Genomic DNA, 16278 nt, shown 5'->3' with positions numbered 1-16278 from the left:
TCGCTAGCTCGTATGAGGGTAGGATCCTTTTTCAGCAGGCAGAGTTGGTCTGCGTGATCAGGCCCAGGCGCCAGGGCAGCGCATTATATTCCCCGCCTGCCTGGGGATCCATCCCTTGGTACCAAAACCGCAGCTTGCACAGACTGATGGTCAATGTCTGGTCCGTCTGTGTCCGGATCACCTCGCCGTGGCTAATGCTCTTTGTCCACGCCGCCACGCCGTTCTCAAACACAACATTGTTCGACCTCGCAAACGGATTCGCCTCACTATCCGCCAAGCCTTGCCACTTCCCATCTATTCTGTCCGAAGTCCACGACCGGAAGTACCGGTTCCCGTCGCTCCCAATGGCCTCGACCAGCAGCAAATACTTTCTCTCGCCGATCCGGTACACGCACGCCGCCTCGAACAGAGCATACTTGTTCGCATCCTGCAGCGCAATGACAGGTTCGCTCATGCCGTTGGGAAAGTTTGCCAGTTTCGTCTGCGAGCGGTACAAGTGGCCGTTGTCATCGGACGAGAACAGGTGGCAGTTGGCATTGTCGCAAATCACCCACATGTCGACCCAGTAGCCATCGCCAATGTTATTCTGGATGATGGCGGGCGTGCCGCTGTAAAAGTTCTTGGGAGCGCTCCATCCAGCCGGGTCGGCAATGTCCTTGTTGGTCGAGTAGGCGGCATTGCCGTTCTGGTAGACGAGGTACCACAGTTTCTGCGGTGCGAAGTAAAAGACCTGCGGAGCGGCCCGGTACCCGGTGCCGATGGGAGACTGATCGAGGTAGTAGAAGGTGGCTTCGTTGGCTTTTGCAAAGTCGGTGAAGCGGAAGTACACCAGGTTGTACCCCGAAGACTGGGCTGTGCTGGCGAACACATGGTAGGTGCCGTTGATTTCGACAATGGACGGATCTTTGATCCCCGCCACCCCACGGCCATCATTCTTTGGGCCGACCAGAGGGCCCGAGGACGTCCATTTGAAGCTACTGGGGATCGCTGGTGTTTGTCTGGTCTTAAAGGTGCCGTCAGACACATCAAGCGACGGCAGGGCGTAAGCTACCGCAGCACAGAGCGCTGTCACCAGACCGATGGATGGACGCATGGTTATGGTGATGGGTGGTCGCTGGTTTCCTTGTACAATTCGAGGTGCTTGAAAGAGGACTTGAATTGAAGAGCTTTTCGTGAGCATATATAGGGCATTAATACTACCCTTTTCGGGCGTTTGCTCAGTAGATGTGTTGACCGGCTGTTGCTTGCAAGTAAGCGATGTTCCCTTCTAAGTCGGACATACCGGCATCATCGCATAGACTTCCCAGGCATGCCAAGTAACAAAAGGTTCTTGACATCTCCGTGAAGTAGGGGCGCTTCGACGACCTGGGATTAGTTGGTGTTGATTCCCACCTATAGGGGGCTGAAGTGCTCGTGACAATGCTCCGTGGTTTATGATGTAACCCAGTTGCCGACGGCACAAGCCCAGAAGAACATGTCAAGACCGGCCTCATTGGCGCGCATAGCGAGCCGCATCACTCTTCCGGGAACAGAGCCCAGGGGCATTCAACCGAAGCGACGGGATACCACGCGGCGGTCAGTGTTCCGGAACCAAAAAATTGTCCCAGATATAGCCGGCGGGAAGTCCTGGTCCGCTACCAGCCCACCCCGGGCTTAAAGATGGGGCTGTTGCATGCATCGCCGGGCTCATCGGGGCTGCTAACCGCGCCTTGCAGTCCAAACGAGCAGACGCTTAGCCCTGTAGAGCAATGCAGATCTTCAACCGACTCGCCGTCGCGGCGTCAGTGTACGCCACTGCATGGTTGGCACTCGGCCCGGCTCCCGTCACGGCCTCGCCTGCGGTGAGCTACAACAACTCGCTCGTTGAGCAGCGCGCCGATCCCCACATCATGAAGCACACCGACGGATGGTACTACTTCACGGCAACAGTTCCAGCCTACGACAGGATTATCCTACGCCGGGCCCAGACCATCCAGGGGCTGAGTCAAGCCGCCGAGACGACAATCTGGCGGCGAAAGTCGTCGGGGGTCGGTAGCGGGCAGGTCTGGGCCCCCGAGATCCACTTCATCGACGGCAAGTGGTACATCTACGTGGCGCTGGGCGTCGCCAACCAATGGCACATCCGGCCGTTCGTGCTTGAGGGAACGGGCAGCAACCCCCTGACGGCCACCTGGACAGAGAAAGGCCTCATCAGAACCAACTGGGACACCTTCTCGCTTGACGCGTCAACCTTCGTGGTCAACGGCACGCGGTACTTGATCTGGGCGCAGCAAGAGCCAAGCCGGTCCGACGAAAATTCCAGCATCATGATCGCACCACTCCAAAACCCCTGGACGATCCGTGGCACCGCCGTCGCCATCTCGCGGCCGGAACTCTCCTGGGAGCGGGTCGGGTACAAAGTCAACGAAGGGCCCTTCGTGATCCAGCGCAACGGCAAGATCTTCCTGACGTACTCGGCCAGCGCGACCGACCACAACTACTGCATGGGCATGCTGACAGCGTCGGCCGACGCCAACCTCATGAACCCTGCCTCATGGAGCAAGTCGCGAAACCCCGTGTTTGTCAGCAACCCGGCCACGAACCAGTGGGGGCCGGGCCACAACTCCTTCACCGTGTCCGAGGACGGACAGAGCGACATCATGGTCTACCACGACCGCGGGTACAGGGACATCCGGGGGGACCCGCTCAACGACCCGAACCGGCGGACACGGGTGCAGAAGCTGTACTGGAAGGCGGACGGCACGCCGGATTTCGGGATCCCGGTGCCTGACGGGCCCACGCCGGTTCGGCTGCGGTCGTATGCTGATGCGGGGAGATTTGTACGGTTCTCTGCTGCCGGATCATCTGGCGTCCCGAGCGGAGAAGCGGCTCTGGCGGATACGCAGTTCCGGATTGTGAGCCCTGGCTTGGCTGGCGGGAGCACGGTTAGTCTAGAGTCGACGAGCAACCCGGGAGTGTTTGTGCGGCGGATGGACGGGGGACAGGTGCGGTTTGATGCAAGCGGCAGTCTGAGCTCGGCGGCGGCAAAAGCTGCGGCGAGCTTCAATCGCCGTGCGGGACTGGCGGATGGTGACGCGGTCTCGCTGGAGGCGTCGGATGCGGCTGGGCAGTATCTTGGTCTGGAGAGCAACGGCCGGCTGGTGGTGTCTGCGGTTGGCAATGATGTCGCGAAACAGGGGCAGGCAACATTTTATCTGGAATGAGCTTGAGTTTACGGAGTACTGTTGAGTGTTGAATGACCATGGTCGGATAAATTATGACGAATGAAAAGAGGGAGCACTTCGTATCTAGCCTGTTAACAAAAAATGGTGCAAAACTGAGTACCACTCGACATGCTTGGTGTACTAATATGCGTGCGAGTGTTGATATTGATACCTCGCATTTGGTGAGTCCCTGGCTTAGAGCTTGAGAATTGAGATGTCGACGCGTAGCGTTGTAGCGTTGTCGCGACTTGTTTCCAAAGCTCTGATGCCCCACATCCGGCGGCAGTGGAGCCTGGGGTACCCCGCAGTTCGTCCAACGCCAATGGCGGGGCCGGTTTAGAGCGGCACCCGCACAGTTGGGGCGGAAATCCTCGGCTCATTAGGCGCCAGTATCGGCTTTGCCCGCTAGAAGATTGCTTGGATAAGAAACCAGATGAGGACAGAAACAAAGAATGGAGAAACCGAGAAAACAGCAATTCATTCAGTTGAACTTCACCTCGAAGCTCACTGCTACTAAAACATTAGTAAGACCTAGACATCGCCCTCATGCACCAGTCGAACCTCACCGCAATTGCTCACCTCAGCGGCTCCATCAGCCCGAGTGCACATGCAGGGATGGCATCTTCCATTTGTTTGCGAAGAATGTCCAAGCTAGGTTCGTCCGACATTACAGTACGCCCTAAATTATGTAACTGGTTGCCAGAAAGGCCCTGGACGTAACGCCGGAATCTGATCGAGCCTAAGGTCACTTGACAACACGGACGTCATGAGGAGCTCCGGGGCCGGGGTCGTTAAGCCGAGAGACACCGGGGCATCCGTTTGATACACCGCCCCCATATATAATAGATAAAGGGGTAACAGACAAAAGCCATTGTTGCAGCAAAGTATGACAGTAGATATCCGCTCCGAGTTGCATCTTCGATTCCATCGGGTCCGAGTCCGGGATCAACCCTGCCGTCGCAATACGATCCTGCCCGCCTTCAAAGCAAGAAGAGTAGCTGTACGGAGGACGGATCTAGAATTGTCTGGACGAGAAATAAAGGATTAAAAGAACGAACGAATCTTCAAAAAGACCTCTTCCTGGGAAAGGACGTCCGAACTACCCCCGTCGGCCGGTACAACCTTTTGCACGAACGACATCTTTATACCGGCTCAGCGCCGGGGGTATCCACACAAGCCAACGAATCCCCGCCCCTCCTCGCCTCGGCAAAGCACACCCCGCACCGAGAATTGCCGTAAAATGCCCCCCTTCCTCCGCACTACCCCGCCGTCAGCAGTCAGGGCTACATGTAGGGCGCGCCTCGTCCAGGGGCACCACCACCACGACCCCAATCGCCATACCGCAGTCGCAGCTGCAGCCGTGATTGGGATCCGGAGCGCCACAGCACGCCAACGGTGGATGCAGTCCGCGTCATCTTCCTCTTCACCAGCTCCCATCAGCAGCAACAACAAGCCAACCTCAACCTCCAGACCGTTGTTAAATCCCAGGGACGCTGCGCTTTCGGGAAGTGGTCCACTTCAGGTACCGCATCCGAGACCACTTGCGAGTAACGCCACCACTGCCCAATCACAGCAACAACGGTGGTCCTCGACAGCGACGACAGATCAGCCCGTCATGTACACGACATCGTTTGCCTTTTTCGAGGCGCTATGGGACGCCGGCGTCACCCACGTCTTTGTGAATCTGGGCTCAGACCACCCCAGCATCATCGAGGCAATGGTCAAGGGGCAGCGGGAAAAGAAGGGCCAGTTTCCGCGCATCATCACCTGCCCCAACGAGGTACTTGCCCCCTCTTACTACTACCCTCAATCTATTACTTGCACTGACACCCCCCAACCAGATGGTAGCCCTATCCATGGCCGACGGCTACGCCCGCCTGACCAACAAACCCCAAGCGGTAATCGTGCACGTCGACGTCGGGACGCAAGGCCTCGGCGCGGCGGTGCACAACGCGGGGACAGGCCGCGCACCGGTCCTCATCTTCGCCGGTCTATCCCCCATCACGCAAGAAGGCGAACTGCGCGGGTCCCGCACCGAGTTCATCCACTGGATCCAGGACGTGCCCGACCAGAAGCAGATCGTGGCCCAGTACTGCCGGTACGCAGCCGAGCTCAAGACGGGCGTCAACGTGAAGCAGATGGTCAACCGCGCGCTGCAGTTTGCCCGCTCCGCGCCTCAGGGACCTGTTTACCTCTGCGGCTCGCGTGAGGTTATGGAGATGGAGATCGAGCCGTACTCCATCAGGCAGGACCAGTGGGAGCCTGTGGGCGCGGGGGCGCTGCCGGGGTCGGCGGTGAGGGAGATTGCCGAGGCGTTGGCGGGCGCGGAGGCACCGTTGGTTGTGACTGGGTACGCGGGGAGGAATCAGGCTGTGCCTGCCGCGTTGGTGCAGCTCGCGAATACCGTCAGGGGCCTGCGCGTGCTCGACACGGGCGGCAGTGATATGTGTTTTCCGGCGGATCATCCCGGGTGGCTGGGGCTGCGGTACGGGAATGAGGAGACGATCCGGGCGGCCGACGCCATCGTCGTGCTGGACTGCGACGTGCCCTGGATCGCGACGCAGTGCAAGCCCCGAGAGGATGCCAAGATCTTCCATATTGATGTTGATCCCCTTAAGCAGATCATGCCGCTGTTTTATATCCCCGCGCAGGCCCGGTATCGCGCCGATGCGCTGACAGCGGTTGAGCAAGTCCTAGCGGAACTCGAGTCAAACGAGGGGCTGAAAACCAAATTGGCGAGCGAGGAGAGAGATAAGAGGTGGGCAGCCCTGCAGGAATCGTACAAGAAGCGGCTGGAGACCATCGCTGTCCGGTCTCGGCCGCTCAACAACGGAGAGTTCGGAACGAGCCATCTCTGCGCCAAGCTCAGGGACCTGTGCCCCAGGGACACCATCTGGGCCGTCGAGGCCGTCACCAATACCTTATATGTCCACGACAGCATTCAGCCGACGCAGCCAGGATCGTGGATCAACTGCGGCGGCGGCGGCCTGGGCTGGTCTGGCGGCGCCGCTCTCGGCATCAAGCTTGCGTCCGAGTTTGAGGCCCAATCGAAGGGGGAGAAGAAGGGCAAGTTTGTGGTGCAGATTGTCGGCGATGGGACATACCTCTTTTCCGTCCCGGGCAGTGTGTACTGGATTTCGAAGCGGTACAACATCCCGGTTCTCACCATCGTGTTGAACAACAAAGGTAAGGGACGAACAAATGCTCGTCGACATACTACTCATCCCGGCTGACATGGAAATCGCAGGTTGGAATGCTCCTCGAAAGTCTCTGCTCCTGGTTCACCCTGACGGACTCGGGGCGAATGCGACCAACGAGGAGATCAACATCTCGTTCGATCCGGTCCCCGATTACGCGGGGATTGCGAAGGCGGCTGCTGGTGGCGATCTCTTCGCCGCGCGCGTCGACAAGGCGGCGGATTTGGAGGGTGTTCTTAAGGAGGCGATTGAGGCCGTCCAAGGGGGCCAGACGGCCGTAGTGGACTGCAAGGTTGCCCTGAACTGTTAGCTACAGTACAGGTGCCGAAGGACTAGAACTGTCTTGAAAGCCATGAATTTCCGCATAGTCCTTGGCCCTCTTTCTTGACGGTATCACCGTGTTGGGGGGATGATTTCCTAACCGCTGGCTAGACGGTTGGGACTCCAACGGGAGCACATCCTGGTCATTGACAGACTGGTCATGGTTCTCTGGATATCGAGACTTCAGTGAGCACAAGTGAGGTGTGTCTTGTAGAGCGTTGACGGCTGGTACATGCAGAGCAAACAATATGCATCCATATCCGCTGTTCAGGTTTTACCGAGATGCCAGCATTGAAGCACAACAGCCTGGCCGTGTCCAGCCCGCAGGATGCGGAGACGGGTTTGGACAGTCATGGGTCTCCTCTCACTCTGCCACCCGTGCTGCAGGACCCTGCATCCTTTTCTCGATCCTGCGCCCAGCCAGCAGTCTCGATGGCATGTCGGACCTACCTGAGGTGGTAACGTTAATAGGTAAAGGGTTTGCCCACACTGAACCAACTGTGAGCTGTTTGAAGTTGAGATGGAAGTCCTGTGACCTGAGTCGTGAAGAGGGCTCTCCAGGTCACTTCGACGGTGGCTGCAGATGGATGCAGCAGCAGCGAGCTTATTAGGTAGTGAGGGAAACGACATGGAAGGGGGCAAGCGGCAAGAGATAATCTCGTGATGATTTACGGACAGGTGGGAGCGGAGATTACCATCCAAGCATCTAGCCAAGCTCCACTATGTGCTACCCCTCACGCCCCACAACCACAACCACAAGTTTCCATGTCAGCACCTCCCAAATTTCGTCGACTTCAACAACCTTCGTTCACCATTGACCTAACGCCAGAACATTGCGACGACCTTCGACTGGCGACATATCTTTATCGACACCCGCTGTCCGCTGCCCTTCTCGAGTTTGGGGCATGACAGACCAGGAGCAAGCCCTTTGTCTGCAGTAATAACCTCGGTCTCTGCCCCCTCAGCTCTAACACGAGATCACCCCACCGCTTCGGCCTCCCGAGTTTTCTCGGACTCGAGGCTATACCTTCAAAAGACAAATCCACATCGGCAACAAACGCAAGACCATGAGACTAGAGACAGCACGCTTCAGGATACACGAATCAGAACGGCGCCCAGGTTGATTTCGTGTTGTGTCCTGTATGCGACTCCGGTGTTGACAAACGCGCCGATCTAGAATTTTGCCGCCGAGTTCGACTTCGGTTCCCTCTCTTCCTGATATACGCAGGCCAGGGCGAATTGGCCATCCGGTTCCTCGCAGTTGACCAAGAACATATCCGGCTGCACTCGAGGGACCGTTCGCATGTCTCAAGATGGCACAATCCGAGACGCAATTGGAGGACGCTCGGCCGGAGCACGATGCTGGGAGCAACTCTGGTTCCGTCCTATCGCCCCCGCCCCCGCCCAATCCGGCCGCTGATCCGAAGCTGCAAGACCTAACGAGCGTCGAATCCGACAAAAGTTCGCCGCGTCTCGCAGCTGAAGTCTACGACATATTTGATCTCCCAGCATTAACAGCGCTCAAAGCCCTTAGTGCCGGCATTGAGGTTCTGGTCAACACGACGGGGGACATTCCGCCAACCCCGCCCCTTAAAAGTCCTGCAATACCACACATGAGGGGCATGGAGGCAGAGAAGAGGAGCATTGTGCGGTCCAACTCAGAAAAGAGCCTCGCCCGGCTGGCCCAGGGAAGCGGCTCAAGCACACCACGACCGGCACGCTCCCCGCTTCAGAATCCACAGACCGTCCCTCAGCCGGCGCAGGACCCGCCGGCCCATGCGTCTCAGGATCAGTCGGAGCCCATCGACGGCGTACAGTTGCGAACCAAGCCGCAGCCGCAGGCACCGCCTGCTACCGAGCCCGAGTCACAACCCCCACTAGCGCCGTACATCATTGTCGGCGAGGACTCCCAGGCGCTCAATCTCCAGCACAGCGCCATCGTCCGCAAGTTCTACTGCCGACGGCCGCCGCCCATCTCCATCACAGACTACCTGCTCCGTATCCACCAGTACTGCCCCATGTCGACGGGCGTGTACCTGGCCACGTCGCTGTACATACATCGCCTGGCGGTTCTTGAGCAGGCCATCGTCGTGACGAGGCGAAACGCCCACCGGTTACTCCTCGGCGGCCTCCGGGTTGCCATGAAGGCGCTGGAGGACCACTACTACAAGCAAAGTAGGATTTCTTTGGTCGGTGGAGTCAGCGAGAAGGAGTTGAGTCGGTTGGAGGTCAGCTTTTGTTTCCTGACAGGTTTCGAGCTCGCCGTGACGGCAGGCGTGTTGAGCCGTCACTGGGAAATGGTCCGCAAGGGGACGGCGTGCTGGGATGTACTGGACGACGCGACACAGGAGATGATCAGCTTCCATTTAGGGAAGCCGCCTGGCATGAGCACTAACGAGCAGTCTGCGAGGGGCGATTTCAGGTAAATTGTCGATATGCTGCTGCATTCAGCGTCCATTTGAGCCATCACCAACAGTAGATGGCAGTAAGCATCAATTGTTGGCTTACAAGATGTATGTCAGGAACGAGAATCCAGTGTTACTACTAGTATATGTACAAGAGTATACCTTTCTCAATTATCGGTTTAGGTCCATATGCAAAAATCCAGTCCGTTGTTGCGGTATTCACCCGAGTCACCAATTCATGGTATATTGGGCAGTCTGCAATGCCCGGGAGCAGCATGACGAGCAAAAATGGCTCAATGAAAAGACGTCGCTCAAATTTGGTCCTCTTCAGGTTACCAACAGTATTGATGACGCCTCCCGTATTGAGTGGGCGATCCCGGCCCAATCTGGATGATGATTGAGTAAGTGTGATCTCATCTTGTCCATCCCCACCATCAGCCTCCTACATCAGATAACGTCATGTATGTTGCTTTTTTGTTTGAACCAACCTCAGGTTCAAGAATACAAACACTGATAAAGTCGACACAGGTCCCGACATCCGAGCTAATCAATTCTAGACACACCTGAAAGTGAAACCGCTCTCCCATATCAAGCACTCAGACATATCCAAATCAGCATAAAAGCAATGGCCGACTTTGACGAGTCCGACATCCCCAAGGAGGTCCCCGCCTCCGAGGACTACGCGGCCGAGCCCGAGAACGTGATTCGGGGGCACAAGGCCACCATTTCCAATCCCCGTACGTCCACTTTCTGATACTAGTAGTACCTACTGAATTCAGTTCGCTTCAACTAACGTTGACGAAAAAAAAGGGGTCTCTGACCAGGCAAAGGAACGGTCCCGCAAGGTCCTGGAGCAGTACGACGAGCCCTACGACGAGTCCTCTGCCAGTCACGGCACCACGGAGCAGAACCAGCAGAAGGACCCTGGAAATGTTGCCCGCGGGCTCAAGGCTAGTATCAGCAACCCTGGTGTGTCGGAGGAGGCGAAGGAGAAGGCGAAGGAGAAATTGAAGGGGCTCGGGCAGTAGGTAATTGGCAGAATTTGGAGATGATGATGGGATGGTTTGCGGATGTATCTCGTCAAGTCGCTGTTGGCGTTATCTTGGGTTCCTACCTGGGTTTCAAGGGAAGGACCCCGATGTTTGAAGCTGTTAAAGCTTCGTTCTTTTGGCAATTGATAGGGGTTTACGAAGTAGTTCTTGCGGTGTTGCCCAGGCCTGTCTCTATCCGGTTCATAAGCCACGCCGCCACGGTACTAGTCAATCATGAAGAAATTCTGTTGTGCCGTTAAGTGCCTTAATGCTCGAATTTTCACTTGCAACCGGCGTCAGAGATTGTGATTGTCAACAACTGAAGCTCCTCTGGTTCCCTGGTCATTTGCTTTACCATAATCGCATCCAGGGGCCAGCAGCCATGTCTCTAGCGGTCATTCCTACCGTTCCCATCCCTGGTGCTCACCTAGTACCCCTTAGCCTTCAAACTAATGCAAAATCCGGCTCCCGTTCATCGTATGAAGCTTGTTTTGTTTGGTGTTTTGATGTGTTTCCACATGTGATTCACCGCCCTTCCGGGCCTTCCCGGGGCGCATCAATAACGTCACCGCGGGCAATCATGACAGCACCACAGTTCTAGCCATCGCCGCGAGCACAAGGGTCCAATTGGAAGACGCTGTCAGTCTACGTCATGTAGCCGTCATAGAAATGAGCTTCTTTCAGCGGTTGCCGTACCCCAGCGCTATAAACATTGATGCATCCACTGATTAGACATCGTCCCAAATATTCAACTCATAGTAGCTCCAGACATATCGACCAAAAATACTAGTACACAAAACTCATCAACGAAACAAATATCAACAATGTCCAAAGTCGCACACGCCTACACCGACGACAAGCCCAGCGACCCCCTGCCGGCGGACGCGCCTGAAGGCCAGGTCGACGACCCGTCGTACAAGACGGGCAAGAACGAGGCGGTTCCCGTGATCGACGACAACGAGCCCGTCGAGGACCCTATGCGCCCCGGCCAGGCCGACTCGGACAAGCAGCTTGGTATGTTCAGACTCTTCTTCCGTCCTCACTCGATGCCAAAGATGGGCGGGGAGTGTCAGATGCTAATGCGCACAAACAACAGAGCAAGACGAGCGCGAGGCAATTGATAAATCAAACATCATTGGCGAGCGGACGCGCAAGAAGCCGCCCAAGGGCACGTTTGCTGAGCCGACGGATGAGGATATGGGGTTGGTGGAGGGCAGCTGATTTGATCCGCCTGTGATACTTTGCTAGTATTTGCAGTGGCTATGGTTTGGTTCGTTCTATGGTGTTAGGCTGAATTGATTATTTTGATTCAAGTGTATCGCCGTTTTATTCATGCAGGAGTAATAAGAGAACACAGTGACACATTGCCTATCCTGGAGCTGCGTGAGCCTCCACGCCTGCCGCCCTCTTCTCAGGAGTCAGGGGCTCCTTCCACCTTCCCCAGAATCCCTACCATTACCATCACCATCACTCCGCTTGTTAAACATCTTCCCCATTGCCTTGGCAATCTCGTCTCCATACAGCTGGTTATCCGCCCTGAACAAGTTCAGAAAAATCTTCAGCGCCATTTCCTCAGTCATCTCACCGTGACCCCCATCCTCTCGCCAGCCCGTGGGCTTCTCATCCGTCAACACAGACAAATCCGCGGGCAGATGCACCCACTCGCTGACACGGTCAATCACTGGCTCCTTGAAATCAGTCTTTAACCTCTGTTCCAACGCGCGGATCCTTCCTTCCCAATCAACTTCTCTCCAGACCGCGCCATCTCCCTCCTTCGTCTTCCCATCCTCAGCCTCACCGTCTTCATGTTTATCATAATGACCCTCTCCGTCGCCCAGAAACAAGAATTGATCCACTTCCCGCGCAATCTCGACCCTCCTCCTCAGCAACTTCACCTTTGACTCCCAATCTTGCACTTCTCCTTTATCTATATTTTCATCACCACATGCGGGGACAGCCGCCTTTTCCAAGACAAGCAGCATATCACCCGCACATCGCCATGCCACATCCCCCAGCAGCATCAACTCCGTTCCATCGGCGGCCGCCTCCGCGATACCCCCATCTACGTTCATCTTCGTACTACTAGTAGTAGTACTACTAGCAACCACCCTCTGAGTCTCGTGTATGTCTGGCATGTACCCAGGCGAAGCAAGCAACGCCCTGAAAACCTCGACATTCCCCGCCCGAACCGCCGCCATCACCGGGCTGCCCAGTGCCGGCTGGGTCGTCGGGTGGGTCCCGAGGGAGTCTGAGCCGGGGAAGAGGGCGAGTAACGTCTGGACGATGGACGCTGAGATCTGGCCGTGGGCGGTCCATTTGTCGGTGGGGAGCATTGCCAGCGCGTGGATCACCGATATGTCTTCGATGCTGCTCGTACCACTGGTAGTATCACTACTAGCTGTGGGAAAATGGGTGACGGTGCGGTGGGAAAGGGGCGAAAGATGGATGATGTACTCTGGGGATTTGTGCAGGTGAGCGAGGTAAGTTATGGCGCGGAGCGAGGAGGATGTGTGATTGCGAGCCAGGCGGCCGAGGAGGGTGTACGATGTTGTTACCGTTGTGGTGGACTGACTCGTAACAGATGGCTCGGTGGTGGTAGAGTCGGAGCCCTGACAAGGAGTAGGATGATCTCCTTCAAGGAGGTCGTTGAGCGACGACCCTGCGCCGTGGACGATCAATAAATCGGCGAGATCGAAATACCCGTTCTCGATCCCAATGACTAACGGGGAGGGCTGCGTCGGAGTTGACGTGTCCGGGGGGCATCCCCGAGAGAGGAGGTACCTGGCGATGGTTAGATCGCAAGGGGCGTGAGGGAAACGTTCGGCTGTGGCGGAAAGCAGGGGTGCCAGGTCCGAAGCGTCAGGAGGGTCGTGGGATGCAAGCAGCTGGAAGATGGCGGTGTGGTTGGCTTTAGCTGCCGTACAAAGCGGGCGGAATTCAGGGGAGCCAGAATGGCCGAGAGCAAGCAGGGCCGAGACAATGTCGGTGTTTCCGAGGAGGATTTCGTTACAGAGATGCTTGCCTGGGGGTGGTTCTGGTTTGCCATGATGGGCTGCACCCCTTTCACGCCTTTCACAGAGCAATCTCAGGATTCGCACCAGGTTCTCCTTGTAGTGCACGCCACACCGGACCAACCGGCTCTGCACTGACAGCGAGTCGTAGGGGGTAATCTGCCCCGAGTGGGCGGCATCGAGCATCTCGCATTCGTCCCACACCGGCACGGCATCGTCGACGTGGCGAAGGAGTTCCTCCAGAATATCCGGCAGGGTCAGCACAGCGGCGAGTTCCACCGGCGATATATTTGCTCTGTTTCGGTAAACACGCTTGCCCGTTGGACTGGCGCCGTGCTTCAACAGGACCTTGACGGCCGGCAGACTCTGTTTCAACACGGCCCTCCCCAGGGGGGTAAAGGTTATGGAGAAGTTGTCTTCCCAGTCTGCGAGGATGCCGCGAACATCCTTGCGCGAAGCCTCGGAGGGTTTTTCGATGTCTGCGCCGGCAGCCATGAGCTTGGCCACGACAATCTCCATGTCAAACTCGTCAAAGGCGCTGATGCAGTGTAGCGGTGACTCCTCGCAGAACTCGCCGCCGTTGGGATCCGCACCGTTCTTAAGGCACCACAGGGCAACATCAAGCCGGCCCGTCCGGCAGGCGCAGATGAGGGGCGTGTCGCTGTGGGATTGGTTCTTGAGGTTGAGATCGCAGAGGTATTTCCCGTAGAGGTGCCTCAGCGCTCGCAGCTTTCCCATGACAGCCGCCATGTGTAGCAGGCCGTGGCCCACATGATTGACGAAGATCCGGTCAAAGCGGTATCCTCCGTCTTGGGGAGGACTGGGTTCGTCTTCGCTTCCAGGTGGCGGACGAAGACAGCTCGCGTACTCGGCACCGAGCTCGTCCTTGAGTTGCATGTCAAGCTTGTTGAGATCGTTGAGATCCCACGCCCGGCTTAACTTACGGGGTGCAAAGAAGGGCATTCCGGTCGAGCCAGTCAAGCATCGATGCACCTCCTCTGCTTCAGCCATCCTCCGTCTCCAGGCCTGCATCTGCGCCAGATTGCCAAGTGCTCTGATAATGGTCTCGGCGTCCTCGGCACAATGCCTATGGCCGCGGACGACGCTCCAGAAGAGGTTGTCCAGTTGCTTGTCCACGTTATAATGGTTTGAAACACCGAGCGCGGCATGTACTCGATTCATCCACGCCATGGCGAGATAGTCGGTGGTCCCCGTTTCCTTGCTCGGCTCAGCAGCACGGCGAAGCCAAGAGCATGCCTTCTCAGGGTCACAAGGGACTCCGAAGCCACAAAGGTAAGACTGGAACAGGTAAAACGCAGCTGACCAAGGCTCTATTCTCAGTTCTTCGTCTGCACCCGCACCAGTTGTAACGGGGGAGTTTGCATAAAGCTCAAAGTCGCGAATCATGGCTTCTTGCTGGCTCCTATCGAGCAAGTTCCGCAGCGTCAGCGGCTCGAAAAGAAAGCTACCGGCCTCGGGACGTGGCAAATCGGGACGGAAGCCTGGAAGGTTGTTCTGCGCGTCATAGTCGTTGCCCAAACGGCCGAGTGCAAACCCCACGCTATCCAGATCCATGCCATGCCGGCCAGGGGTCTTGTACTTGCTCCTCTCGATCGTCTTCCTATTGGCCTCGTCCTTCACGCCGACATAGAAATGGGCCGCGACTGAGTCCATGCCGCGAAGCCGCACCTGAGCACGGTCAAGGGCTCGCTGGTTTGGGTCGCCTCGCAACGTGAACATTAGGGCCGAGCTGACCACGCCGAGACTGGCTTTAGGGAGGCCATGAGTGAAGAAGTAATGGGTAACGCTGTGGATGGCCGACTCGAGGAGACCGTCGGACAGCTTCAAGAGCTTCACATCGTTTTGGAGCTTCGCGTCAGCTACGCTCCCCTGACCATTCCGACTCAGTCCAATGGCTGAGAGAATGTCCTGCGCGTCGATCATGCACCGCCAGATCAGCATGCCGTACGAGTAGGCGTCCGTCTTCTTGGCGCCCTCCTCTGTGAGTTTGTTGTCCGAAATCTCAGGGGCCTCGTACGGGAACGTGTGCATGGGGATTCGGCGAGCCGAGTCGCTGCCAAAGTCCATGACAGTGCCGCCAAAGTCGGCCAATTTGGCCGTGTAAGGCTGGTTTGATGGTTCCGGATACGGGTTGGGAAAGATGAGAATGTTCTCATGCTTGAGGTCGCCGTGGACCATGCCGCAGGCGTGAATGATGGAGAGCGCGCGGCCAACCTCATAGCAGAGTTTCTGCTTGATGCTGAAAGGCAAGGGTTTGCTCCGCTGCTGAAGCTTGTCTAGGGTACCAAAGGCCGCATACTCCTGGATGATGGCTGGAAAGGGGGATCGACTGTCAATTCTGGCGTCCCATCGGATGTCGAGCAGCCTCACGATGTTCGGGTGGTAGCGAAGCGGTTCGTGGAGCAGGGCTCTGATTTCCAGCAGAATCTCGCGCCACTGGTTCTGGCGGAATCGATCTTCTCGGACAGTCTTGATTGCAACGGTTGCCCTAGCCTCAGGCTTACCCCCTTCGAGCTCGGCACGCTCCACGATGAAGGAGGCGCCGTTAGCGACACGCTCGCGAGTCAACACTCGGCATCGGGAAGAGGAGAAGAAGGTAGAATCTCCGCCGCGTTGGATCTTGTTTTCGAGATATGCTACATGGCATATGAAAGATCCGAGGCCTTGACTTGTTGCGCCTGCATCGTCTAGGGTGGTTGATGCGGGAGTTGCAATTACGAGGGCATTACTGCTTGTGCTAGCACTCGTTGTCCCGGCAACGCCCCTTGAAGTTGGCGGGGTCTCAAGGGAGGCGAGGTTGTCTGAGAAGGCCGAGGGATAAACGTAGCTTGTCATTGCGCGTGCTGAATTAGAAAGGTGCTGAGTGCTGAGGACTGCCTCAAGTAGGGAAAATGCGGCCTCTTGTCTGATGAGTTACGGTGAGGTTGTCTGCAAGCCTACCTGGTGGAACACTGCAGTGGTCGCTTAGCGTGAGACTAGCAAGCTTAGCAGCTCAGCTGAGGAGTCAGCTCTGCTGCACTACGACCCTGGGTATCACTATCAATCGATGAGTTGCAAGCCTGCATCCTCCTTCTTCTTGACCTCTTTCT

The 16278-nt window shown here is 56.8% G+C and overlaps 8 protein-coding genes across 8 annotated transcripts; 5 read left to right on the top strand and 3 right to left on the bottom strand.

The window, feature by feature from the left end:
• Window positions 1-31: 31 nt before the first annotated feature.
• Window positions 32-1093, bottom strand: N656DRAFT_788596 (glycoside hydrolase family 62 protein; the record flags this gene model as incomplete). The annotated part of the gene is made up of 2 exons (XM_064816704.1): window positions 32-1003; window positions 1052-1093. 2 exons carry the CDS (start codon window positions 1091-1093, stop codon window positions 32-34), a joined length of 1014 nt encoding a protein of 337 aa, XP_064671987.1.
• A 405-nt stretch (window positions 1094-1498) lies between these two features.
• Window positions 1499-3318, top strand: N656DRAFT_777618 (carbohydrate-binding module family 42 protein). Its single transcript, XM_064814857.1, has one exon. The coding sequence runs from the start codon at window positions 1749-1751 to the stop codon at window positions 3201-3203; it is 1455 nt and encodes a 484-aa protein (XP_064671986.1). The 5' UTR covers window positions 1499-1748; the 3' UTR covers window positions 3204-3318.
• N656DRAFT_591011 (uncharacterized protein) lies at window positions 3250-4113 on the bottom strand. The gene is made up of 2 exons (XM_064810208.1): window positions 3783-4113; window positions 3250-3713 (listed from the first exon to the last, which is right to left on the bottom strand). The coding sequence occupies exons 1-2, from the start codon at window positions 3869-3871 to the stop codon at window positions 3296-3298; spliced, it is 507 nt and encodes a 168-aa protein (XP_064671985.1). The 5' UTR covers window positions 3872-4113; the 3' UTR covers window positions 3250-3295.
• Window positions 4114-4957: 844 nt separating this feature from the next.
• On the top strand, window positions 4958-7016 carry N656DRAFT_777617 (acetolactate synthase). Its single transcript, XM_064814856.1, has 3 exons — window positions 4958-4983; window positions 5045-6389; window positions 6451-7016. Exons 2-3 carry the CDS (start codon window positions 5060-5062, stop codon window positions 6708-6710), a joined length of 1590 nt encoding a protein of 529 aa, XP_064671984.1. The 5' UTR covers window positions 4958-4983; window positions 5045-5059; the 3' UTR covers window positions 6711-7016.
• Window positions 7017-8034: 1018 nt separating this feature from the next.
• N656DRAFT_788593 (cyclin-domain-containing protein) lies at window positions 8035-9147 on the top strand (the record flags this gene model as incomplete). The annotated part of the gene is made up of 1 exon (XM_064816703.1): window positions 8035-9147. The coding sequence occupies one exon, from the start codon at window positions 8035-8037 to the stop codon at window positions 9145-9147; it is 1113 nt and encodes a 370-aa protein (XP_064671983.1).
• Window positions 9148-9751: 604 nt separating this feature from the next.
• Window positions 9752-10154, top strand: N656DRAFT_796877 (uncharacterized protein; the record flags this gene model as incomplete). The annotated part of the gene is made up of 2 exons (XM_064817577.1): window positions 9752-9863; window positions 9937-10154. The coding sequence occupies 2 exons, from the start codon at window positions 9752-9754 to the stop codon at window positions 10152-10154; spliced, it is 330 nt and encodes a 109-aa protein (XP_064671982.1).
• A 631-nt stretch (window positions 10155-10785) lies between these two features.
• Window positions 10786-11531, top strand: N656DRAFT_777614 (uncharacterized protein). The gene is made up of 2 exons (XM_064814855.1): window positions 10786-11171; window positions 11254-11531. Exons 1-2 carry the CDS (start codon window positions 10982-10984, stop codon window positions 11376-11378), a joined length of 315 nt encoding a protein of 104 aa, XP_064671981.1. The 5' UTR covers window positions 10786-10981; the 3' UTR covers window positions 11379-11531.
• Window positions 11532-12784: 1253 nt separating this feature from the next.
• On the bottom strand, window positions 12785-16024 carry N656DRAFT_706270 (uncharacterized protein; the record flags this gene model as incomplete). The annotated part of the gene is made up of 2 exons (XM_064811342.1): window positions 12785-13174; window positions 13289-16024. Coding segments are annotated over 2 exons (3126 nt in total), but the record flags the coding sequence as incomplete, so codon positions are not given.
• Window positions 16025-16278: the final 254 nt, after the last annotated feature.

The sequence above is a fragment of the Canariomyces notabilis genome (genome assembly GCF_033297395.1).
Source record: "Canariomyces notabilis strain CBS 508.74 unplaced genomic scaffold N656scaffold_6, whole genome shotgun sequence".
Lineage (NCBI taxonomy): Eukaryota > Fungi > Ascomycota > Sordariomycetes > Sordariales > Chaetomiaceae > Canariomyces > Canariomyces notabilis.
Note: the sequence above shows the minus strand (reverse complement) of the source record. Positions and strands in the feature narration are given on the sequence as shown.

Bases quoted from the DNA above. Each gene is read 5' to 3' on its own strand.
- N656DRAFT_777618 (XM_064814857.1), top strand. From the start codon at position 1,749: ATGCAGATCTTCAACCGACTCGCCGTCGCGGCGTCAGTGTACGCCACT.
- N656DRAFT_591011 (XM_064810208.1), bottom strand. From the start codon at position 3,871: ATGTCGGACGAACCTAGCTTGGACATTCTTCGCAAACAAATGGAAGAT. The intron at 3,714-3,782 runs GTGAGCAATTGC...ATGTTTTAGTAG, and splicing joins GGGCTGATGGAGCCGCTGAG to CAGTGAGCTTCGAGGTGAAG.
- N656DRAFT_777617 (XM_064814856.1), top strand. From the start codon at position 5,060: ATGGCCGACGGCTACGCCCGCCTGACCAACAAACCCCAAGCGGTAATC. The intron at 6,390-6,450 runs GTAAGGGACGAA...TGGAAATCGCAG, and splicing joins CATCGTGTTGAACAACAAAG to GTTGGAATGCTCCTCGAAAG.
- N656DRAFT_777614 (XM_064814855.1), top strand. From the start codon at position 10,982: ATGTCCAAAGTCGCACACGCCTACACCGACGACAAGCCCAGCGACCCC. The intron at 11,172-11,253 runs GTATGTTCAGAC...CACAAACAACAG, and splicing joins CGACTCGGACAAGCAGCTTG to AGCAAGACGAGCGCGAGGCA.